This window comes from Colobus angolensis, unplaced genomic scaffold (assembly GCF_000951035.1).
Source record: "Colobus angolensis palliatus isolate OR3802 unplaced genomic scaffold, Cang.pa_1.0 Scaffold198, whole genome shotgun sequence".
In the NCBI taxonomy this organism is placed as follows: Eukaryota; Metazoa; Chordata; class Mammalia; order Primates; family Cercopithecidae; genus Colobus; species Colobus angolensis.
This window is the reverse complement of record NW_012115132.1, coordinates 3,004,182-3,029,815: the sequence shown is the minus strand read 5'-3', so window position 1 is coordinate 3,029,815 and position 25,634 is coordinate 3,004,182. Positions and strand designations below refer to the sequence as shown.

Here is a 25,634-nt window from a genome sequence, read left to right as displayed (position 1 = left end):
GAGGTTACTTAGAGCCTCTTTCCACGACCAGATGGAAGGAAATTGGGCAACTTCTTGAGTAATTGGCTCTTCTGACTCACGTTTCTTGCATTGTGACCTGGGTGCTACCCAGGATGAGCAAGGAATTTCCTCTCTGGAGTTGTTTAAGGAATAGCCCTAAACATTCAGCTTCATCGTTTTTTAATGCCTCCTCTAACACTACCTGAGCAGCCACAGAAAAGTATTTGCTGCTGCCATATTTCAGATCAGCCGAGATATATTTTGAGTATGTACTCTGGGAAAGGCACAGAATACCATTTCTTTACTGAGGTCCTCTTCAAGGATTTCCATCCCCCCTTCAAGACCTAATTGGGATGGAGCAATGTATTTAGAACATGATGTGAGTACCAACAAGGAGTCAGGAGACGCCTTTTAGCTGTACTTCTTTATCTTTCCCTCCTTGCTTCCTCTGTCTCTGGTTTGCCCTTTTGCATCTCTTCTTTTTCCTTTCTTTTCTTGTATTACTTTCTCTTGATCAATAGACCTGCCATAGCCTTCCCAGACATAAATTATCGGCTTCCTTAGAAGTCCTCGGAATGTGAACAGTTGTAGCCAGTTAGTCCAGGTCTTAGATTCTCACCCCTTGCTGTGTATGTAACTATCCAGGGAGCTTAAAAGGTACTGAGCTATGGGCCCCAGTGGAATCATTATTCCTGGGGGGTGGGATGGGCCCTAGACCTGGTATTTTCAAAAACTTTCAAAAATGATTCTAACACATATGCAGGTTAAACTGGTTGCAGACACTCAGGAAGCAAAAATATGACAAAACTATCCTAAAAGTAAAAGAAAATAAGATTTTTGTCTCAAAGTGCAGTAATCCTGTTATCTGGCCACCTTATCTGTGTCCTATTCATCAAATAAATGGATTTGTTTTGTTTTTTGAGAACCACAGAAAGAAAAATTGGTCATGCCCAGGCAAATCTTACAGGTGAGTTCTACATTTAAGGCAAGTGGCCATAAAACACTTCTACAGCTAATATTTGTTGAGAGTATGTTCTGAGTCATGTGCTATGCAGAATATGTTTACCATACATTGTCTCATTTAATCCTCTCAACAACTCTGAGGCATTATTATTCTTCTGGGTTTACAAATGAAGAAAGGTACCAAGCAATTGCTTAACTCGCTCAGCACCTGACCACTAGTTAGAAGTGGAGCTGGGAGATTTGAGTACAAGCAGGTAGACTACAGAATCTCCCTGTTAATCATCATGTTATATCTCCTTTACACTGTGACAATTAAGGTAAAATTACAAAAATTCATGAGAGCAGTAGTTCTCAGTCTTGCCTGCATAGTAGAATTGTTAGGAGAGTTTTGAAAAAAAAAAATCCTTTGCTCAGGTCATGTGCTCAACCAATTTAATCCATATCTGATATGGTTCTGCTGTGTGCCCATTGAACTCTCATCTTGAATTGTAGCACCCATAATTCCCACGTGTTGTGGGAGGGACCCAGCAGGAGATAATTGAATCACGGGGGCAGTTCCTCTCATACTGTTCCGGTGGTAGTGAATAAGTCTCACGAGATCTGATGGTTTTACAAGGGAAACCCCTTTCACTCGGTTCTTATTCTCTCTTGCCTGCTGCCACGTAAGACATGATATTTGCCTTCCGCCATGATTGTGAGGCCTCCCCAGCCACATGAAACCGTGAGTCCATTAAACCACTTTTTCTGTATAAATTACCCATTCTTGGGAATGTTTTTAGCAGCATGAAAACGGACTAATATCATATGTCTCAAGAATGTGACTCTTGGGAGGCTGAGGCAGATGGATCACTAGGTCAGGAGTTCTAGACCAGCCTGGCCAACATAGTGAAACCCTGTCTCTACTGAAAATACAAAACTTAGCTGGGCGTGGTGGCGGGCGCCTGTAATCCCAGCTACTCAGGAGGCTGAGACGGGATAATCGCTTGACCCCAGGAGGCAGACCCTGCAGTGAGCCGAGATTGTGCTACTGCACTCCAGCCTGGGTGACAGAGTGAGACTCAGTCTCAAAAAGAAAAAAACAAAAAATTAGACCCAAGCATTTTAAAAGCGTGCCCCAGGTGACTCCATGTTACAATCAAGGTTGAAAAGTACTGGATTAGAGGAATGAGAACAATACAGATGAGAATCATCAGGGAAAGCTTCACAGGTGAAGTGTTGCCAGAACTTGTCCTATGGCAGGCAGAGGAATGTTCTCCCTGACCCAAGATGTCCACATCCTAATCCTTGTGACCTTTGAGTATGCTACCTTCCACGACAGATAGGAAGTAAGATTGCAGATGGAATGAAGGCTGTGAATCAGCTGACCTAAAATGGGAAGGTAGCTTGGGTTATCCAGGTAGACCCAATGTAATCTCATGGGCCCTTAATGGAAGAGGGGGACAGAAATGAGAGAATCAGAGTCAGTGGCCTCAGAAGGACTTGGCCCAATATTGCTGACTTTGAAAATGGAAGTGGAGTCTAGGAATGCAGGTGGTCTCTAGAAAGTGAAGAAGGTCAGGAAGCAGATTATCACCCAGAGAGAGGAACCAGAATGGACACGTTTTGGCCAACATGATTCTAATCCAGTGAGACCCATTTTGGGCTTCTGACCTCCAGAATTATATGGGAAAAAAAATTGTAGTGTTTCATGATGTTATTTGGTGTAGAAAATAAGTTGTATTTTTAAGAATGTGTATGAGACTGTTAGTGTTAATCAAGAATAACTGGTTGAAATAAAAATAATAAAGGTAGTAATGATTTTGAGAAAAAAGTATTGTTAAAGCCACTGTTCATGGAAATTTGTTTCAGCAGGAAATTAGTACAGTGGCTTAATAAAAAGGGAGAATTGAGAGAAAATATATGTTGGGAATGAAAAATATGCATTTAGCGACAGATTAGATTTTTCTGTTGAAGCACAGTGTGTATTTTGGAGAATTACATGAAGCCCTTGATAGCTAAGCAGAAAAATGTGGTTATAAGAACAGAGGAGGCAAATGTACTGGAGTTTACTAATAATAAGGTATGTTGTGGATCGTACATGTACTAGGCACCTACATATCTGCTCTATGAAATCCCTCTACAATGTAGACATTTGTAACTTGTAGCTGAACCATGATTCAAACTCAAGGCTTCTGGACTCCAGAATTAGTGTTCATTCCAGTTACCACACTGTGTGCCTTTCCTCCTTGCTAAGACCCTTTGGAACACTAGTGATTTTTCTTATCTCCCTGAAGCACATGGCAAGGAACTGTGATCTCACAGAGCACCTCATGGTGCGGAGACAAAGGGTTCTTGTACAAGTTTCTTAGAGGAACAAATAAGTGGTGATAACTAGGATGTTTAAAGAAAATTGACCTGACAGTTACGTGCAAGAAGGATTGTAGTTGGTGAAGCTAGAGGTAGGCAGAACAGTCAGGAAGTTGGACAATAACTTAGACTCCTGAGAGTTTGAACTCTGAGTGGCAGTGGATGTGGGAGTGAAGAAGAGATGAATTCAGGAAACCTTGAGAAGAAAATCAGTTGAAGGGAAGATAACCTGCTTGAGAAGGGCAAAAGAATGGCATAGTCAAAGACATTTCCAGGTTTTCAAGTCTGGCAAGATGAAAAGATGTTTGGTGGTGTCCCTGACAGAACTGGGAGTGTTGGAGAAGGTAAGAAGTTTGGATGGGTCAGGTGGTGTAAGGTGGTATTACATAGTAAAAGGTTTGCCTGGCCTCTGTCCCTGGTTTCTGGCAGGGAGACTCTAAATCATTGGACCATCCCAGGTGATGAAGAGTGTCTTTGTTATGCTAATAAGATAACTTATGATAGACTGGTAGATGATTTTGAACAGGGACTGGTCAGCAGAAAGACCAATGATGTTGATTAGAGTATTGGAACTCTGAGTTGGCCTGACTTCTGGGGAAAGAGAGGACTGGAAATTGAATTCAATCATGTGGTCAATGACTTAATCATGCTCATGTAATGAAACTCCAATAATAACTAAAAGGTGTAGCTTCCTGGTTGGTGCACACATTATTGCTGTGCTGTGGAGGTAATATGCTGATTCTATAGGAATAGGGTATGGAAGCTTTACATCTGGGAGCCTCCCGGATCTTACCGCTATGGATATCCTTTATAGTAGAATTGTAATCACAAGTATAATGCTGTTCTGAGGTCTGTAAGTTGTTCTCATGAATTATCAAACCTGATGGAATTGTGGGAACCGCCAATTTGTGGCCAGTCAAAACTGTGGTGGCCAGGGGACCTTCTGAAACCTGTGGCTGGCATCTGAAGTGCGGGCAGTCTTGTGAAGAATTTTACCCTTACCTGGGAGATCTGCGCATACTCTGACTATAACTGTCAATTAAATTATAGTTCACTCACTTCGGGGTGGAAACAGAATAGGTGGACGTTAAGATGACGTTAATTCCTGTCTGTGGGCAAAATGCAGTTATGTGAAACCAGTTTCCACTTAGGCAAAAAAAATCAGAGAAAATTAAATGCAACTTTTAAATATTCACTTCTTGATTTCTGATTGACCTCTCTCTGACTTCCCCAATGACTTTTTGGCCCAGTGTGATGGAATAAAATATCAGGGGTTTTAAAGACAGAATTGAGTTCAGATTCTTTCTTTGTCAGTTACTTACTGCGAAATAGCGGGCATATAACTTATTCTTTTTGGATCGTAGCCACTTATCCTAAAATGGGAATATTAATGCCTAATTTGTAAAGCTGTCAAGAGGATGAACATAAAAAGGTAAGCTCTTGGTACATAAGAGATGCACAAAGAATGTTATTTTCTGCTGTCCTTTAAGATTATTTCCAATTGCAATGGTTCTTTCTGAGAGAGATTCTTTTATCCAGATTTATCAGAAGGGAGTCAAAGTGATTGATGTGGCTTCAGTGAGCTTTCAGCAAACTCTCTGACTTTGGGGAGAGGATGCTAACTCATCCTCTCAAAAGTCGGTGGCTGTTAGAGAGTTTTGTTCTAAGAGTTTTACAATAATTGAAGAATTTGTAATCTCTGCCATGCATGTGAAGAGAAAACATCTCTGCAATACCTGCATCAGCTTGGCACCACATTTGTCACTGACTAGCTGAGCTACAGGTGTTTTGTGAATGATCTCAATGGAACCATTGCAAGAGTCGTACTATATACGTAAGTGATTTCTCCAAAGAGACCAAACAAGTCTGAAGCCCAGAACGACAGCCAGGCCCTTGGATTTGTCCTTGTGTCCTCAGCTTTCCTCTCCTTACTTGCCTTTCTTCCACTTTGTGGTGAGGTGGTTACAGCTGTGAACCAAATAACTGGTGTAGTTATCTTGAGGAATGCTCCTGAATCATCACCCTCAAAATGATTACATGAAATGGTCGGGCACCATCTCTTTTGTGAATTTATCTGTCGTGAAGAAATGTTAATACATGCTTTAACTATGAAATACTGTGATAGAAACTTGTAGGGAATGTCCAAATAGGCTTCTGAGGTTTTATTCCACCTATTAGGCAGATAGGGAGACTGAGCCCCAAAGTAATCAAGTGACCTGCCCAAGCCGTACTAGTTAAGAGAAGAGACAGGATTTGAAATCAAATGTCTTACTCTGAAGCCATTTTTGAAAGACTGTAACTTATTTCTAGGTGGAATCTGCTCCTGTTTTCTTTTTATTCTCAGACTCTATCCGATTTTATTTTTTCTAGACAATTTATTATGACATTTTTTATTCTTTAAATATAGCTTAGTCAACAGAGCTTATTTTCAAATTGTTTGTAAATAATATAGTACTAGATACACCAAAGTGCCAGTCTGCTGGCTTTAAGGTTTTTTGTTGTTGTTGTTGCTGTTTAATACCTAGTTTCATATTCAGGGTTTGGATTTAACTGAAATTTATTCTGGAGGTTTGCTTCTTTTGCCATCTCCTCTTAATAAGCAAATCCTGGAGACTTTCCTTGCCACAAGTGCTTAATGGCAGAGAACATCTTGTCACCATCCAAGGCATATCCTTTTGAGTGATATATTCTTTTGACTAGAGAGAAAAATCTGACCCAGACCCCACAAATAGCAGATTTATATTACATTTAAAACCATTACTCCTGGATTCCTGGCTAGTAGATTTCTGTTTTTCAGAATTTTTACTTTTTCTCTTTTGATTCTTGATGTCTTCACATTTCAGAGGTTATACTTGACTTCTGAAGCTTAAATCCAAAGGTATAATCAAAATAGATAATTGGCAGTATATATAAAACTTGAGATGGTTGAGACTAAGAGATTAGGCAAATGTTGTGGCCAGTCTAAGCCGTAAACAGCTGTACAAGTCCCAATAAATGGGTGGTGGATATCAGGGGAAGTCAGCTGCTAAAGCTGTTAGGATTTAATGAAGTGATAATGATGTAATAAATAAGCAGTGGAGGTCAGGGAGAGTCAGCTAATTGGGTCACTGAGATTTAATGAGTTGATGTCTATAATTGTCTTAAGTGTAGGGCTGTGCTCCTTGCAAGTTCACAATAAATGACATTTACTATGAGTACCAAAGTCAATGAGGGAGCAACAGCAAATCAGTACAAGATGAATTAGTAATCTCTTATTTTTTGACTTTATAAAACATTGCTTTCTAGGAATCTAGCTGGGCCCAGAATATGGGGCTACAAGGAAAGCATTGAATAAATGATGTGATGATGATTATTTTCATTACCATACCAAAAGTATGGTAATGGTTATATACCAATGGTAACCTTGGCATTTAATCGAAGTTATATACCATATACTGTTGATATATTTAACTTTTGGTTAAATATCAAAAGTATGGTAATGGAAATAACATGGTATCAGGTAAACTGATAAGTACAATGTCAGATTATAAAGTGCAACAATAGATGCATACACCCAAATAGGAAAGACTAGTTTTTCACCACCTTTATTAAGGGAAGTGCAGAGTTAAATGAATCTTAGTTGGACTAATGGGTTCTAAGTTCTACTGCTAGATGTCTAATTTAATTTCTTGCAGATTTATCTGGATCCTTAAAGATAATGCAAAATGATAGTTCCTGAAATTGCCCAGTGAGAATCCCAGCAACCCACTTTTGACCCACAGAATCAAAATCAGCTTGGAAGACAAATTAGTAACCTCTTGAACAAACATCCCAAATGATTCATATGATCAGTTAAGTTTGAAAAACACTGGGCTAGTTTTAGCTAGAACTGGGCTAACATCTCCCCTGCCATGCTGTAAAATTTCAAGAGAGTGGAAGTTTTTACTAGTTAGGAAGCCGTTTTCTCCCAGTCCCAATTCCAGAGTAAGAGCTATGGGTTCCACCAGCACACACGCTCTGTTTCTCTCTCTCTCTGTGCACATCTGTGTGCTTGTGTGTGTGTGTGTATGAAATCAATATAGTAATAAGATATTTAAAATTGTTAAATCCAAAGTTACCACCCTCCAAGATGGTTTTGGGTATGGCTGGAGCAAAGTAGGAGAAATGAACAGATGACCTCATTATCTCTTAGAAACCTATGATTCCATGAAAATGATACAGGTTTTATGCATGATTTGCCCTGTTTACCTTGAAATGTCTGAAGTCAATGAGTCATAAAAAACCAAAATTGCTATAGAAATGTCAATTTGGAAGACATCTTTGTTTTAGTTAGAAGGATTTTTGTGGAAATATGACTTAAGTCTTTGTGTTTCAAAAGATGAGGTATATTTCCCTGGGAAAAGACTCAAGAAAACACAAGGAAATGGAAGATTTATTTTCTATTAAATACTTGGAAAAAGACAGAAGTCTCAATCCATTAGTCACAACCAAATGCCCAGTGATGAAATTGCTCCTCTTATGACTCTTCTGGAAAGATTAATGGCTGTTTAATCTGACCCTTCCTTTCCACTCTGTGCTTCCACCTCCAGTCTGAGTTGTCTGTTTACTCATGACAGCTCTAATAGTCAACCACCTGTTTTAATTGTCTCCAGCTTATTTCTGCTCCAATCCATTCGACACCCCTGTGCCAAAAGAATCTTTCAGAAAAGCTGCTTTACAACTAATATCAACTTCAATAGTTCCCATTGTGTTTATAGATAAATATTATAGAATTAAAGATTCTCAGGTGGATAGCACCTCACAAATCATGACAGTTAACTCCTCAAACCCAAAGATCTGTGTCTGACATTCAAGGCCTTCTTATGTACTCTGTATATTAGTCAAGACTCTTGTTTACAAGAGAGGGACAGAAACCATCTTGGGTAAAAGGCAAATTCAAAATGATTCACAAAACTAAAAATGTGGAAGAAAAGATATGGCTAGAACCAAGGGCCTGAACATTAGGATTCTTTGCCTGTCTCTTCTCCCTAGTTTCAGATTTCTCTCTCTTTGGCTCTGGCATCTTTAGGTTGAACATCTTTACATCTTTTCATTAAACAAAAAAAAAAATCATTTTTAAGTAATTCCAAATGTACAGATCCTAATAAAGGCCTCTGATTGAATATCTTGGGTTAGAGTTGGGGAAAAGTTGAGAATTATCAGTCCCCATTGGAAATATATGGTTAAGTTGAAAGGATGTGAGAGAGCAGTTTATTAAAAGACAACGGTATTTAGCAAACAGAAATGAAGGTTTCTGGATAGATAAAGCAATTACGTTTATCTACTACAACCCGCAGTGTATTATCAATCAGCTTCTACAAGCTTATTTTATACTAGTCATTGAATTTTTTTTTTTTTTTTCTTTTTGAGACAGAGTTTTGCTCTTGTCGCCCAGGCTGGAGTACAATGGTGTGATCTTGGCTAACTGCAACTTCCGCCTCCTGGGTTCAAGTGATTATCCTGCCTGACTCCCAAGTAGCTGGGATTACAGGCACCTACCACCACGCCCAGCCAATTTTTGTATTTTTAGTAGAGATGGGGTTTCACCATGTTGGCCAGGCTGGTTTCCAACTCCTGACCTCGTGATCCACCCGTCTCGGTTTCCCAAAGTGCTGGGATTACAGGCGTGAGCCACTGCACCCAGCCCTTATTGAATTTTTACACAAACCACATGGATCTAACCAGTGTTTCCCCAACATGTTATATATATTTTTCCTACAAAACCTAGCTGAAGTTACTGCTTCTTGGTCTGTCCTAAGGTTCAGAGATGACATTTGATGACTGTGCCCTGTTTATACAACTCAATTGGCACTAAGCACATACCATCTGGTATTAGTAAACATTCTTTCATGTGTATATCCTGTTTCCCCAGCTAGATTATAACCATCTTCAGAACAGATATATTTAAACTCAGGTAGAGAGAGAATTACTGCTGGCTATTATTAAGGTTAAATCCCTGTTTTATAATTTCCTAGTTTAGGAAAGAGAAATTTGAAACATAACAGCAAGGAAGTCATAAAAATTGGAGCGTAGTTGTATTCAACACGAACAATTGGAATTACACTAATTGAACAAATAGTAGCCATTGGGAACCCTTGATCAAGGTAAGAGAATAGTACAAGTTTGTCCCTCAGATTGAGTTTAGGCATTAATTCAGGAAATAACTCTGAAGGTACTAAGTATTTTAGAAAGGAGATATTTCCAGGGCTATAGAGCTCCACATTGGTAAAGAAGGTCTTAGAATTCTCTCCTATCAGAGCGATTGCTCTCTCGCTCTCTCACACACACACAAAGTCATCTCTATACACATTTGTAAATAACTTCTGTTTGAGAATAATTTTACACATTACAAATTAAAACAACCTGAAACTCAATGCTCTTGAATGTAGTAGTAGTTTGCAACTGTATCTCTTGCTTAGAACTACATTGTCTTGAGTACTCAAAAAACCTTTTCTTTTCAATAACTAACAAATGAGATTTTCAATGTATGAATCAAAAACTTAAGATAGTCTATTGAATAAGATAATGAAAATAACAAAAATAGCGGACTTCATAAAATGTTTTGCTAACACATCTAGAATAAAGACTTCAATATTGTTTCTTAGTTGTGATATTTTAGACTGTAATATTAATCCACAAAATATTTCACAACTTGCATAGGTTTCTAGATGAACAAGAGGACACAGTAGATCTGGACTCATGGACATAATTTTAACTCCAAATCAATCTTTTACATCAAGTCTTTAAACAATGAAATTGACTTGATATGTTCTGGCTCCCACCCTGGTATGTATAAAACTGGAAAGTGTAGACAGCAAATATTAGTGATGTTCCAAAACTAATGACAGAAAAAATCAAATTCAAGTTCAAAATCATGACTTTCAAAAACTCATTGGAGAACTGAGGTCACAGAACAAATAACAGGCCCCAAATCTATGGGACAGTGACTCTGGGGAGAGAGGAGGTACAAATGTGTACCTATCTGAGGTTGATACAACTGGACACCAGTAGGAAGAATTCAGTAGACTAGCTGAGAAATCAATATAGACCTAGTGTGGGTTGGTGGAACAGCGTAGATATCCCTGGGTGTTAGAAAGAGTGTGGGAATCTGTAGCCTTTTGCAGGATCTTTCTCCATTAACCCATTAAGCACTCAAAATAGAGATCAGAAAGAGTCATGCAGTCTTGGAGAGCAGTCACCCTGCAAGATAGCAACAAATATCACTCGAAAGTGCTTATGGAGGGAAAGCAAACTACTGACTTTAGGATATTGGTGACCACTCATTGCAGCTGAGGAAAGGGAACAGGATGGAGGAAATAGAAGTGTATTCCTAGGAAGAGCGGCTAGATTAAGTGCGGAGCCCACAAATATAGCCAAGAGAAAGGCAGGAGAGCTGAAAAGGCCACGCACCCCAGGGAAACAGACATACTTAACCTTTATGAGAACAACAGAGACTGTACCTAACACCCTTTACTGTGAAGCTAAGAAGCTTCAAATAACAAGTAACAGCATAATGCCATTGAGAGAGGGATAGAAGAACAAGAATGTACAAAGAGAACCTCTTTGATGCACAGTTCAAAGGTAGACCTAAAACTCAGATTCAAGCAAACATTGCTGTGGTATATATCCATCGCCCTAGAAATAAGTTGTGTATAGGAATTTGAAATCTGTAGTTCACTGAGTATAACCATAGCAACAACAACAAAATCATAAAACCTGTCCAATTTTCACTTGGATTAAGGCAAAGCCCTCCATTTAGGTTCTAGAAGGAGGAAAGAAAGGCATGCCCATTGCCAGGTATAAAAAACATCTCCCAGACTTTCCTAACCTGCCAAACTTTTAACAACAACAACAACAAAATTATGAGGCATACTAAAAGGCAAGAAAAACCAACACATTCCCAAGTAACCAAGCGACCACTAAATACCTTCAAGACTTACTATAAAGCAAGTGTCATTAAGATAGCGTGGCCTTGGTGAAAAATATAGACTTACTAAGTTAATGGAACAGAATACAGAACCCAGAAATATACCTGCACAAACATTTCAACCAATTTTTGACAAAAATGCAAAGGCAATTAGATGAAGAAATGCTAACCTTTTCAACAAATCACATTGGAACAATGGGCCATCCATGTGCAAAAAGAAAAGAGAAGAATTTCAACATACATTGTACAAAAATTAACTCAAAATGGATGCTATACCTATATTTGAAATGTGAAGCTATGAAAAAAACAGAAGGAAATCTGTGGGTCTGCTGATGAGTTTATAGATATGACACCAAAAGCACAATTCGTTAAAAGAGAAAGATCAACTGTACCAACATCTAAAACTTTTGTTCTGTAGAACACACAGTAAGAGTATTAAAAGGTAAGCCCCAGATTAAGCAACTATGTTTGTAAATTGCACACTTGAAAAAGGTCTTGTACCCAGAATATGCAAAGTACTCTTAAAACTCAACAATTAGAAGAAAATAAACAATATAACTTAAAAAATGGGCAAAAGATCTTGACTGACATTTCACCAAAGAAGATATATAGATGGCAAATAAACATGGAAAGGTGCTCAACATTATTAGTATTATATAATAAATTGTCCTCAAAATTTATATGTTAAAGCCCTAACCCTCATCATGTATTTGGAGATGGAGGTTATATGGAGATAATTAATTTTAAGCAAAGTCATAAGGGTGGGATCCTAATCACATAGTACTGGTGTTCTTATGAGAAAGAGACATGAGAGATCTCCCTCTGCATGTGCACAGAGGAAAGGCCATGTGCAGACACAATGCGAAGGCAGCCATCTATAAATCAGGAAAAGAGGCTCCGCCAGAAACCAAGCCTGAAGGAAACTTGACCTTGAACTTCTGGCCTCCAGAAATGTTGGAAGTAAATTTCTGTTGTTTCAGCACCCAGTCTGTGGTATTTTATTATGGCAGCCCCAGTAAACTAATTCAATTAGTCATTAGACAGATGCAAATTAGGAACACAATAAGATCCCACGAAACAATGTAAGAATGGCTAAAAAATAAATAATAAAACCTGACAAAATAAGGTTCCGGCAAGAATGTAAAATAATAAGAATTCTCGTTTATTGTTAGAGGAAAAGCAAAATAGTACAGCCAAATTGGGAAAGAGTTTGGCAGTTTCTTATAATTAAACATAAACTTATCATATAACCCACCAATGTCATTCCTTGGTATTTACCCAAGTGGGTTGAAAATTTATGTTCACATAAAAATTAGTGTGCAAAATTGATAGTAACTTTATTCGTAATCATCTCAAATAGCAAATAACTACGATCTACTTCAACAGGTGAATGGAAAACCAAAACAATGGTCATCTAATGGAATGTTACTCAGAAAGACAAAAGAGCAAACTATTAATTCACATAGCAATATGAATGGAATCTCTAATGCATTTCGCTATGTGAAAACAGTCACAAAAAAAGGCAATATATTGTATGATCCAGTTTATGTAACATTTTAGAAAAGGCAAAATTATAAGAATGGGAAACAGTTCAGTGGTTGCTAGAAGTTGATGGGGGGAACAGACTAACTACAAAGGAGCTACCCAGAGACCTTGTTAGGGTAATGGAACTGTGATGTATGGCAATATGTTGGAGAATACATGATTTTATGCTGTTGTCAAAACCATTGGTTTGCCACAAAAAGTATTTAATTGTATGCAAATTTAAAAAATCATTCAGGTTATAGGTGGATTCTCCAGGATAGAATGTAGACTGTAAGAATTAAGTATAACTATTTCAATATATGACATAACTTCACAGAAGGGGTGAGGACAAAAGAGCTGGCCCAAGTGACTTTGAAAAACGTTTTGAATGCATACTGTAATGCTGAAGATGAAAAGAACTGTAAAATAATACTGTATTCTAGTTGATAAATTTGTTTCTCACAGAGATACCTGTTAGAAAATCTGAAAATACTTTACGTGCATCTGTGGTTAACAAATAAATAAATTACATATAATGTGAGCCATGTTACTCACTCTCAGAAGGATGACACAAAATATCAGGGGAAAGGAGAGTGAAGGCTGGAATGAACCCAGTGACTTATATAGCTGTGTGTATTACATAGAATATATATGTATATAGATATAGAAATAAGTATGTGTAAACATATATGGGTTAACATACGTATTATTTATTAGCTCTGTCTACTGAGATGGCCTAGAAGCAGTGATACCTCAGTAGCAAAGAGCACACCTAGCACCTGGATTGTGGTTTTTTAAATACCATTTTAGAATGAAAAGAAAAATGCCTGGTTCTAGAGTTGGGGAAGAAGAAGTGCAAGATAAGCATGGAGAATCTACTAGTGTCAGAAAACACAAAATGCCCAAGAAAATAAGGATGGGGAGGGCCGTATTGAAAGGGCACAAGAGTCAATGGCCAAAGCTGAAACAATTTGAGCAACATAAATAGTAATATTATTGGAATATAATCCAAAGAATAACATTAATATTCTTGAGTCCATACGCATATAAATAAATGATTGACACAAATAGGAGGAAGAGAATGAAAGCACTTAAATGTAGGGGGCATGAGGGAAATAAGAAAATCCCCATTAGAAATTCATAGTAACAGTTGCTGCAGGCAAGATTGATTGATGAATGCTAAAATTAGTAGAAGAATCTTTAAGGAGAAGTGGTATTTTCAGAGCCTCCAAGACTCTCTTCCCTAAAGTGACTAAATCTGTGGTAGTTTCAATACATTAATGCAAATTCCTTGATATCTCTTTCTCCAACATGAAGAGTTTAATTCTCCTTTCCTTGAGTGTGGGCTAGATCTAATGATCTAACAAATAATTCTAATGAATAGAGTATACAAAGGGAAAAATAGTAACTTTACAGTGGAAAAACCTGGCAAAGCCATTTTAACCAAGTTATCACGTTTAAATTAACATCAACAGTAATTAGTCATGCTGATACGATTGGCCCCTGATCGGATGCAATGAGAAGAGTTATGGATTTCACAATATTCTTTCCCAAACTCATAATCTCAATCTATTCATGAGAAAATATCACAAAAACAAAAATTGAAGGATATTTTACAAAAGAACTGACCGCTTCTCTTCAAAAAGTGCGAAGTTGAGGAAAGACAACATAGACTGAAAAACTGTCACAGATCACAGGAGACTAAGAAGAGATGATAACGAAATGCAACATGGGCTCTTTATTTGGTCTTAAAATAGAAGACGAACACCACTGGAAACACTGGGAAAATTTCAGTAAAGTTAGCAGTTTAGTTAATTGTATCAGACTAAGATTTTTTTTTAAATAAGTGAATAATGGTTATGAAAAATGATAATTTTAGAGGAGGCCAGGTGAAGGGTATACTAGAAAACTACTTACTATCTTTTCAGTCATTCTGTAAATCCAAAATGAATTCAGAATTAAATTTAAAAAAAAAATAGAGGCCAGGCATGGTGACTCACGCCTATAATCCCAGCACTTTGGGAGGCCGAGGCGGACAAATCACGAGGTCAGGAGATCGAGACCATCCTGGCCAATGTGGTGAAACCCCGTCTCTACTAAAATACAAAAAATTAGCTAGGCGTGGTAGCACGTGCCTGAGTCCCAGCTACTCAGGAGGCTGAGGCAGGAGAATCGCTTGAACCTGGGAGGCGGAGGTTGAAGTGAGCCAAGATCGTGCTACTGCACTCCAGCCTGGTGACAGAGCAAGACTCCATCTCAAAAAAAAAAAAAAAAAAAAGCGCTGGTATGATATTTACAAATTTTATCTCCCTAGGAAGAGAAGTTCAAGGTAAACTGAACCCAAAGGAGCAGCCAGGGAGGCTGATCAAATAAGCATTTGAATAATTTAGCCTTGATGCCATGAATTTTCAAACTTTTCTTAAACTTTGTGGAGTTGCATAGGCCATTTCATTTTCTGCAAAGAACTTTGAGGGAAGAACTAGAGCTGCTGAAGGGAAAATGAGGCCTAATAGTTAACTCTTGGCCTTCTGCTTCTACTATCAGCATGTAATTTCCACCACTTATGTCATGTCCAGTATTGCAACGTTGGGAGGCCTGTTACCCAGGTTGGAGCCTCTTGACTTCACTTTCACTTTTAATTTTTCCAGGTTTATGAGTCTGTGTGATATTTACCTAGACATACTCTTCTATCAAGGTGGCCATAACTGATCTAATTTCACAAATCTGCTTTCACACGGATGGTCTGTGTCAACTCTAAATTCTAAGTCATAGTAAAGTGAGGAAGGCGATAATACACTAGGAACGGATAGGAAGTAATTTCTGGGCCCCATTCACAATGATATCTTCTTCTCGGGAAGTACAACTGATAAACAATGACAGACACTCAATGGCCATGTCTTTACATCAATCAACCTAAGATTGTTAGAGTCTCCTTCCTGGGAATTTGGAACTAAAAGATACAAAGATGTTTGACTAGGAGGAAGAGTTGGACCTTCTGCCCCAAAGGACCCAGAGTTCTAGAGAGGCCTGTTTTGTGCCTACTCATCTCCATCCTCTGGTGCTAGCCTACTTACCATCATTGCCTCATTGAGGCATAGCTAGGTTTTTCTTATAACAGTCTCTCCCCTCTTACTTCAACTTCCTTTTCTGGGAGTAGGGGGAACCGATGATATCAAAGATGACTAATTTCTATGTTATGGGTTTGAGTTGCATTTGGCTATATAAAACAATCTTGTTTGGAAAAGTATATGGGGGAGAGGACCTCTTCCCATACACTTCTTGAGACAGATCCCAAATGGTCTGTGATCTTATTTGTAAGAGATTCTGCTGGCCAAATGCCTAAAGATAAAGGTGGGATGGCCTTCAGATTGTATCAGCTTAGCTAGCATTGCTAAGCAACTGTTGCCAGCTCTGAAAGTAAAAAATTTTGAGCCAACATGCCCCGGCCCACTGCCACACACAAAAATTGATTCTGCTCTTTTTAAAGCTTGGATGCCATCTTTGTTAGTGTCCTGTGGCTGCTGCAGCAAATTACCACAGACCGCATGGTTTCAAATGATAGAAAGTTATTCTCTGACAGTTCTGGTGGCCAGAATTGCAAAATCCAGATGTCAGCAGAGCCCCACTCCCTACAGAGGCTCCAGCAGAGTGAGGGCAGCCCGTTACTGGCTGCTGTTAGCTTCCTCGACTTACAGCTATATGACTTCCACCTCCGCCTCTGTCTTCACATCATCTTCTCTTCTGTTTGTCTACTCTGTGTGTCTCATAAAGACACTTGTTGTTGGATTTATGGCCCACCTGAATAACCCAAAATGCTTTCTTCATCTAAAGATCTTCAACTTAATTACAATGACACTTTTTCTAAATAAGGAAATGTTCACAGCTTCTGTGAATTTTGAAAATATCTTTTGGGCGACCACCATTCAACTCAGTCAATATACTACTCTTCTAATTATTTTTTTTTTTCTTAAACTTAATAGTGCTAGTTTCTCTTATTTGCTACCAAAATAGCTTACGTAACTTGGTGTCTCAGGGTTAGTGGCAGCAGTTATAAGTGGCTTGCACTATCTGTAATCTAAGGCTGACTTCAGAAGTACTCCAATTTTATTGTAATACGAATTACTTTGGAACTTGTTAAAAATGCAAGTTTCTGTTCTCATTGCCAGATTTTTTCAAAAAATTGGTCCAGGAATCTGCATGTTTAACACTTCCCAGATGTTCCTGGTGATAACAGGGATATTATGAAAGCTCAGACCCATTAATGTCCCATTCAAATAAAAGCAATAGAAAAAGCAATAAAAAATAATTTGAAAACTTTAATAATGTCATTTATATAGTTATAAAACCATAAAATCTTTTAAATAAGGTACATTCAATTTCTCAGAGCATCTAATATTCAGATAATTTATATTTCATACGTTTTCTAACATTAAACAATTGACTAAATAATGCATTTTCTATAAAATGATATTACAGTTTATACAGATAAAATTATAAAAATACTCCACACAGAAACAAATGGCAGTACCTATTAGAAAAATGCTACAAACTTTCCATTAAAAATATATTTTTTATCTCTCTCATTTGTCATAATAAACAGAATATAATTTTTTTCTTTCTAAAATTAAGTCATACCATTTCTTTATAGGATATGTACAAATCTTGTATCTGAATGAATATAAATAGCAATACTGTAATAGTGTTACAGATATATTAGTAACTTTTACGGAAAAAAAATATGGCTTTCTAATAAAAGCCTCTAGCATAGCTGAACTCTCAAAGCTATTTAAGTTAGACATTCCCATATTTAGTAAGGCACAATGGAGTCTAGTTTTTTTTTTTTTTTTTTAATTTCCAGTTGAATTACTGCAAGCAGTAATAAGGCAAAATATGGTCAGTAGATAACGGACCAGATCTGACAGCTGGATTAACCATTTGGGGTTTATTGGAGGAGATGTTAGTTCTTTCTCCACATCATAGTTTCTTTTAGTACCCTGTGGCAAAATTAGTCATTGGTAATGAGAAAGATATCACCGAACGCCTCAAGTGCCTGAGAAACAGTTTACTCATCCATGGGATCTGGCCAATTGTGAGGAAACAGCTCAATGGCCATTTCCAGTTATAAGCAGCTTATTTTTACTGATTGGACCTGGTTCCCTATCATTTCTAAAAATAACTTCTGATACAATTTGTACATTGTGAAGCTGTGAAGGAACCGGATGGTCTTCTTCAGACTCTGAGTGACAGTTTTGGGAAAATGGTACGTCTTCGAGTGCTTTAGTGCGTGCATTAGGCCCTTCAAGGTGTCTTGGTCGCCATTTTTTATTCTCCACAAGCTGAGCAGCTTCAGGATCTGGTCACTGGGTTTGCATGCCTTTGTTGTTTTTTCGATGTCTTCTGCTCCCACTTTTTTTCCAGGTAAGCTTTCCATCAAGCTACGAAGCTGCTCGAAGGTGAGGTTAGCATGTCCAATGTGCCGCTGCACACTGTTTTCACAGAGGTCAATATCTGCATAAGGCAAAAGCCCAAAGAAGTATTCACATCATTTATATTCATCCAATGCCATCATAAAACCAGCCTGAGGCAACAGGTTCTCACAGAATTTCATAATTATATTTTAATGATAACCTTTTCTTTTTTTGAGAGGGGGTTTAGTGACACCATTTATTTCTAAGAACTGAGATAAATATTTTTTGTTATAATAGGATAATATGCTATATATTCTTGGCATCCAACAAAACTTTGGAAGAAGCCCCTGAGTTTGAAAATTAACAGTAGAAAATAAGATACATCACTCTCAGTTTTCTAAGAAAAAGTTTGAGAAATTAAAACCATAACATTTCAGAAAAAAAGGAAAGTATTTAAGTTAGCTACTTCGTAATATAAAGTTCCATTCGTAGGTGCTAGTTGATAAGTTCATTGCTCAAACTAGTTTTTAAAGAATACACATAGCACCAGAGGACTACCTCCATGAGGAGGATATCTGAAAACCCAAAGACATGAGGTCAAGGAACTAAAGGAGACACACAGCCTAGAGAATATTTCAGTAATAAGCTAGGGTACAAACCTAAGAGGGAGGAACTAACATTTCTATTAATGACGTGAGTCATTCAGTATCTGTGAGCCCTAAGGCAAATCAGTTCATCTTTCTGTGTTAAAATGTCCTCATTTATATAATAGGGAATTTGGTCGCTTCCAATTCTAACAGTCTCTGATTTTCTCTTTTCTTTTGGCTTCAGGGCTAATTATACGTTCAAAGAATACTTTTGGTTTGCCTAAAACAGAATAAAAATTTACTCTTTGCATAAACAAAAGCATTCAGCTCTCAAAGATGTTGGTCTCCTGAAATCTGTTACCTCGGTTTCGGTCTCCTGAAATCTGTTACCTCGGTTTCAGACACTTGAAGATTTTTAGGGTAGTGCAAGACTATACAGTCACTTAATTACTGGTGAGGACCAGAATGAATTTCTCATTGACCCTGTCTGCATTATGGAAATCCTCCCTCCTTTTTCTTCTAGCATGTCCTCCCAGTGCTTACTGAAGTTAGAACTCTTTCCATCATGTGTCCTAAAACTTACAGTCCACACTGGATGAAACTGCTTTTCTTCAGATTCTTTCCCACTTCTCTCCCTATCTCTCTTTATTTCTCTCTCTCACCATTTCTAAAGGAGAATCTTTATATAAACCTATAAAATGTGAGAATGTTTTGCTTTAACTAGCTTTTTCCTACAAGAGTCTCATTTTTCAGACTTTATCTCATTAATTCTCATAACATATGCTATTAAAATAATTTTAATACAGGCCATATCATGAGGATTAATAAGAGGATATTTGCAAGCTACCTAGAGCCTACCTGGAGAAAATTACCAAGCAAATATGACAGAGCTTCTTGGTAGAGATGCAATGTAAGATTCAAAGTGTTATAGAACTTCTCCTTGGTAGTCTAGAGGGACGGCTTACAGAAGAGTTAAGGGATCTGAAAGCAGATTCCCTGAGATAGAGTCCTGCCTTCAAATGCATTTCTCTTCTCTTAGAGTGTTCAACATACTTTACAAGGAAACTGAGGAGCAGGGGTGACAACAAAACCTTGTATAACTATTTTTGGAATCACATCTACATTATCAGTTGGTGGTAACTTTTTCAGATTGATCTTTTTATTTTAGATTATCATACCTTGGATGATCTTCTTGACTATATCTTGGTCTTTGTTTTGATGTTTCCATAACTTCAGCAGCTGGAAAGTCTGTTCCTGTGAACTGTGTCGCCGTTTTATCCTCTCTACACTCTCTGCATTTACTTTGGTGCCAGGCAAATTGTCTACCAAGACACTAAGCCAGTTAGGTGTAAACTTTGTAGGAACAGCAAACCTGAAGAATGCCTCCTCACACAGGGTAACATCTAAAGAAAGGTTAGAAAACCAAGAAGATTTACTCAACAATTGGATTTCTGAAAGTCTATTCAATTCCAACAAAAACAAAAAACCAACACAATTGAATTTTCCAAGATAAAATATGCTAAAATGTAAAGTTTGAATAAATCAAGCTTCTGTTGGCTGGTCTTAGTGGCAGAGACCAGCTAAGCTTATGTGCCTTCTAATGTTCTTTGTTGGGCATCGTTTTCAAGAGAAAGTTTAGTAAATGTCTAATTAGAATGACATATTGCTGTAAATAAGTAACAGCCAAAAAGTCTTATAAAGAATACAAATATTAACATTCTGTTAAAGGTTTACCTACTACCCACAGGGAACTTCACGATTAATGTCAAAACAAATATTATCACTGACTTAAAGGAATTTGAACAGTAATTTGGAATAGTATGTTATTTTATGCCCACATCTAGACATATAGTTTACCTTTGGAAATAAGGCAAGAGATAGATACAGATATATAAGGAGACATTACATAGGAAAATAACCAAACATAAAACTATGTTATTTACATAGGCATTACAAAAGCCAGAGCATCTGGGTAGAGTAAGTATATCCCAGAAAACGGGAGTAATGGGGGTTTGTTTTTGGATTCATCAGACCTGGCTTTGAATGCTAGTTCCGCTGTTCCACTACCTATATTCATCTGAAGCAACGTCCACAGTGTTTTGTAAATATTAAAGCCTCTATAGCACAGTACCACATAGTAAGTGTGCAATACATTAAAAAAGTAAAATTAAAAATGAATTAAAGAGAATGTTAAAATTTGATCACTCCTTTTAATACCCCTTCCTTCATTTTTTTTTTTTTTTTTTAGATAAGAAAACAGGCTAAGTGGCTTGTGTATGATTTCAATTACACAATGAAAAAATGTTGGAACTAGGTTAGAATCTCATATATGTATCAATTCACTTTCCTATGCTTCATAAACTTCTTTGTAGTACAAAAAACTGTTTGGGGAGAGTCAAGCTGGTTTATACCATTGCTTAATTAAACACAAAAAAGCAAATAATCTTTAGTGTGATGCATCTTTGAGTGAAGGTCTGAGATTAGTCTAGCAGTGGGAGTGACAAGGTGAACACACACACTAGCCTGAAGAATTGTCATCACTACCGTGGAATGCATTCAAATAACCTGAGCTTAATACTAGTGACCTGTACCCAGTGAAGAGCTTAACACAACCAGAGTATCTTGGAACTTCCATGCAATTGATATACTAATATCGTAGGTAACAAAGCCAAGTACACTTTTCTAATTTGTCTTGTTTTTTTTTTTTTTTTTTTTTGAGATGAAATCTCACTCTGTTGCCCAGACTGGAGTGCAATGGTACAATCTCAGCTCACTGCAACCTCCGCCTCCTGGGTTCAAGTGATTCTACTGCCTCAGCCCCAAGTAGCTGGTACTACAGGTGCCTGCCCTCATGCCCAGCTAATTTTTGTATTTTTAGTAGAAATGGGGTTTTAACATGTTGGTCAGGCTGGTCTTGAACTCCTGACCTCAAGTGATCTGCCCACCTTGGCCCCTAAAAGTGTTGAGATTACAGGCATGAGCCACCACGCCTGGCCTGATTTGTCATCATTTTTATATCACTTTGCTTCTTAGTTGCCAATTTATACTTTAGCTAATAATACAGACATTCTTGAAAGTAATAACATATAACTTGAATTCTACAATTTGGACTCTCCTAATTCCATCTCAGTGGCAAACTTGACACTGCCTGTCGCTCATGGGTAAGATTTGATTTCAGTGTGAAAGGAGAGAAAGTCAAGCTTTGAGGTGTTATCTGTGAGAAGATGACTTTTTGAGAGATTCTGATTTGTAGCTTTAGCAGTGATCCATCAAGAATAGCCTTAGCTGGTTAAGGTTCAAGAAAGGGAAAATGTGAGTTTGACCAAGAATGTGGCCGGAGGCCTTGTGTTCAATTCAGAGAGAGATGATATACAAAATCGTACTAAGACATATTTTGGAATGTAATTACCTATTCCACACTTTTGAGTTGATTCATTGTTTCCAGAACATATATTGTCGTGTGTTGCATTTCCTTTCTGAGTTAGCAGGAGACCAAAGACACTGCAATTTGTGTGTTTTCTACAGGGTGCTTTAGATGACGTCTCATTTGAGAAAAATCCATCTGGACATCTTTTGCAAACTGTATTTCGCTCTGGGGTTCCTACAGAAAATACCAAGCAATTTAGTATCTTCTCCTCAAATCCTTTCCCAGCAGATGCCCTCTTTAACACAGTTTTGGAAAGACTTTTCACTTGGTTTTTACTGCTACTATTATGTTGCACAAAACTCTAGGCATTTTCATTTTTCACTTCATTGGACAAAGAACAAAACTTCCACTGTCATCCCCTTTGGCAGTTTCTTCTCCTTGTAATACAAATGCAAGTCACTTTTCTCGTTACCTACAAAACACTCATGAAATGTTAGAGGAAAGGAAAGAAGCGTAGGGTGTTCATTAGTCCAGCCTCTGCTGAGTGGCAGTAAGGGCTTGTTGTCAGCCATATTATTCATACAATTATTCCTAGAAAATCATCAAGATAACTGCTGTGTGTCTGCTGTAATATCATTCTTCGAAATTAGTACCCATTGAATGCTGCATCATTAAATTCCAATCAGTTTCTACTAAAGTTCTTTCTTTCCTGAATCCTAATTGTGAAGCAACTCATAAGTATGCTAACCTTGAGAAGTAAAAATTTACAACATTATAATAAACTTTTGAAGGTGGCAATAAAGTTGGCCGCTGACTCAAAAGCGTAAGCCTGCAGTTAAGTTACATAGTAAATGGAAGATGATATACTATTTGCTTAAACTGTTTGAAAGAGCAGAGTCGTTAAAACTTCAGGAAGGGTGACTGCAAGGGCATTTTACTTCATGATGGAAAGATATTTGATAAATTTGAAGAAATCATTGGCAGAAAAACTTGAACCAGTCAACAACTAAAGATGCTATTAAAAATAAATACCTTCAAGCACTTGAGTCTATTACACATGGCTAGATCATACATTCCAGTGTACCTGAACATGAAAATATCTCCATCTAGTGTAAGCTAGTTGAATAGATTTAGACTTCAATATTCAAATATAGATTTTACAGGCCAATTCTGGCTTATGCAAGATAACAAATATGAAAGAGACAAATCAAAGCTACAGAAAGTTATTAAACTTCATTTATAAAAAATGTCAACCTCCTACCTCATTGTATCTTTTACCAAAACCAGAAAATAAAAAGGGGGAAAATGGATTGGTTCTAGTTTCATCCCCTGTGTCTTTCCTTTCTGCATGATTCATTGACCTGTAAAAATGACAAAGGGCTGGCAGGAAAAAAGAACAGGAGGGGAAACCACAGCCTAAAACCTTCACATATTAAATGTTATTTCCAGCGTTACACTGACATTATCTTAGGAACCACCTTACAAAGCAAAGAGGTTTTTTGTTTGTGTGTTTGTTTTTAGTACTTTCCTGCTACATCCTACTCCTTAAATGGGATCCAACTCTACACCGAATTCTACCATATCATAAGCAGAGGTATTTGGGCAGGGATTCCATGGTGTTCTTTCGCTGTTAATTTATTGGAAATAAGTGACTCGAACACCTGGACCCTGGTCTCCCTTTGTAGACTGTCATATGTTCTGCATGAAGAAGAATCTTTTTTGGGGGGAAAGGGAGGGGGGACTGCAGTGGGGACAGAGTTTCATCTCTGTCACCCAGACTAGAGTGTAGTAGTGGGATCTCAGCTCACGGCAACCTCCGCCCCCAGGGTTCTAAGCAATTCTCCTGTCTCAGCCTCCTGAATAGCTAGGATTACAGGCGTGCACCACCACGCCCGGCTAATTTTTGTATTTTTAGCAGAGACAGAGTTTCATCAGGTTGGTCAGGCTGGTCTTGAACTCCTGAGCTCAGGTGATCCGCCCGCCTTGGCCTCTCAAAGTGTTTAGATTACAGGTGTGAGCCACTGTGCCGAGCCTAAGAATCTTGTCATTCTTCAGATACATACCTGTCATGCATCCTAATGAAAAGTTCATATGTGTCAGAGATTTCTTTTAGGTAAGTTAGCTTTTAAAGTTATTTAACAAAAAGGATCTAAGAATGACAGAACTAATGTTTCATAATATATTCAGAAGCTTTATCTAATGACCTTCCTGAACATGACTTCCCTCTTTATAACTGATGGTACTTTCTATGAAAAAGATCTATCCATCTAAGCAATGATTTTACCTTGTTACTATCAGTGGAAATATAAAAATTATAACCTGGCAGGCAAAATGTGAAATTATAATGATGGGAAATTTGGCTTTACAGTTGAGAATTCACCATGGTTGCTATAAGTAATTCCACAGGAATTAACAGAATGAAGTAAATAAAATATGGAGAGGAGACAATCTGATTTCAAAACAGCAACAGCAACAACAAAACGGTTATTAAATACTTTTTAGAGTAACACCGCATAGTCTTTCTTTCTCTTTGGGCTGGAAACCTCTTATTTCCCAAGAGGAACCACTGTGTGGGTTTTTAGGGAGGGAGAGGTAAATAAATCCCACTGTGGTGCCAGTGTACACAGAGTAAAATGTGTACTTTTGTTCTAAGTCTTCTGGCTGCCTGCTTGCTTTATTCTACAAACAGATTTTCATACTTATTTAAGAAATATCCTTGTTATTTCCATTATTTTTCAAAATTTTCTAGTTTCCAAGCTGCATAGCCCACATTTAATTTTTCTACGTATGCAACTTACTGAATGAATTACATGGATTTGCTTTTATCGGATGGAATTCCACACCCCCACAACACACACACGATTTAGCTTAGCTTTTGAGTCCCAAAGTACCATCCAGTAAAAAGGAGGAAATAACACCAATTTCTCCCTCAAATACTCATACCAAGAGAAATTTTAAGAGACTCTGATGCAATTTGCATCTTCTGTGATTAATTTTATAAGATTCACTATTTGAGAAACTGAATAGATTTTGATTTTTGAATATGTTTCATTTGTATGCCTTTAAACCTAAAATATTGGTCATCTAATAATTTAGACTTTGTATATCACAAGTTTTGAGGGTTAAAATAGTTACAAATACTTAGCATTGATGACTCTGTGCTCAACCAGGAGCGATTTTGCCACCTGACGACATTTGACAATGTCTGAAGACATTTTTGGTTGTTGCATGGGAGAACGACAGCTGTTATTGGTGTCTAGTGGCTAGAGTCCAGGGATGCTGCTAAAATTCTACAATGCACAGGACAGCTATCCACAGAAGGGAGCCCAGCCCAGGAATCCAGATATTTCTTAAAATATCAGTAGGGCTGAAGTTGAGAAACACTGCTTCAAATTGAGTCATCAGAATCTATACTGATTACTTCCTCCATCTAAGTAAGTGGATACTCTTAATTTTCTCAAGCTATGAAAAGTTATAGACTGCACTGAAGCTTC

General features: G+C 37.6%; 1 protein-coding gene across 1 annotated transcript in view; it reads right to left on the bottom strand.

The window, feature by feature from the left end:
- Positions 1 to 17,074: 17,074 nt before the first annotated feature.
- TNFRSF11B (tumor necrosis factor receptor superfamily, member 11b) overlaps positions 17,075 to 25,634 on the bottom strand; it is a 28,446-nt gene continuing 19,886 nt past the window's right edge. The window contains exons 3-5 of the mRNA XM_011941078.1: positions 22,183 to 22,374; positions 19,952 to 20,176; positions 17,075 to 18,286 (exon numbers count right to left, since the gene is read on the bottom strand). Coding sequence (XP_011796468.1) covers positions 17,898 to 18,286; positions 19,952 to 20,176; positions 22,183 to 22,374 — 806 coding nt within the window. The 3' untranslated portion in view covers positions 17,075 to 17,897. The remainder of the gene's footprint in view (positions 18,287 to 19,951; positions 20,177 to 22,182; positions 22,375 to 25,634) is intronic.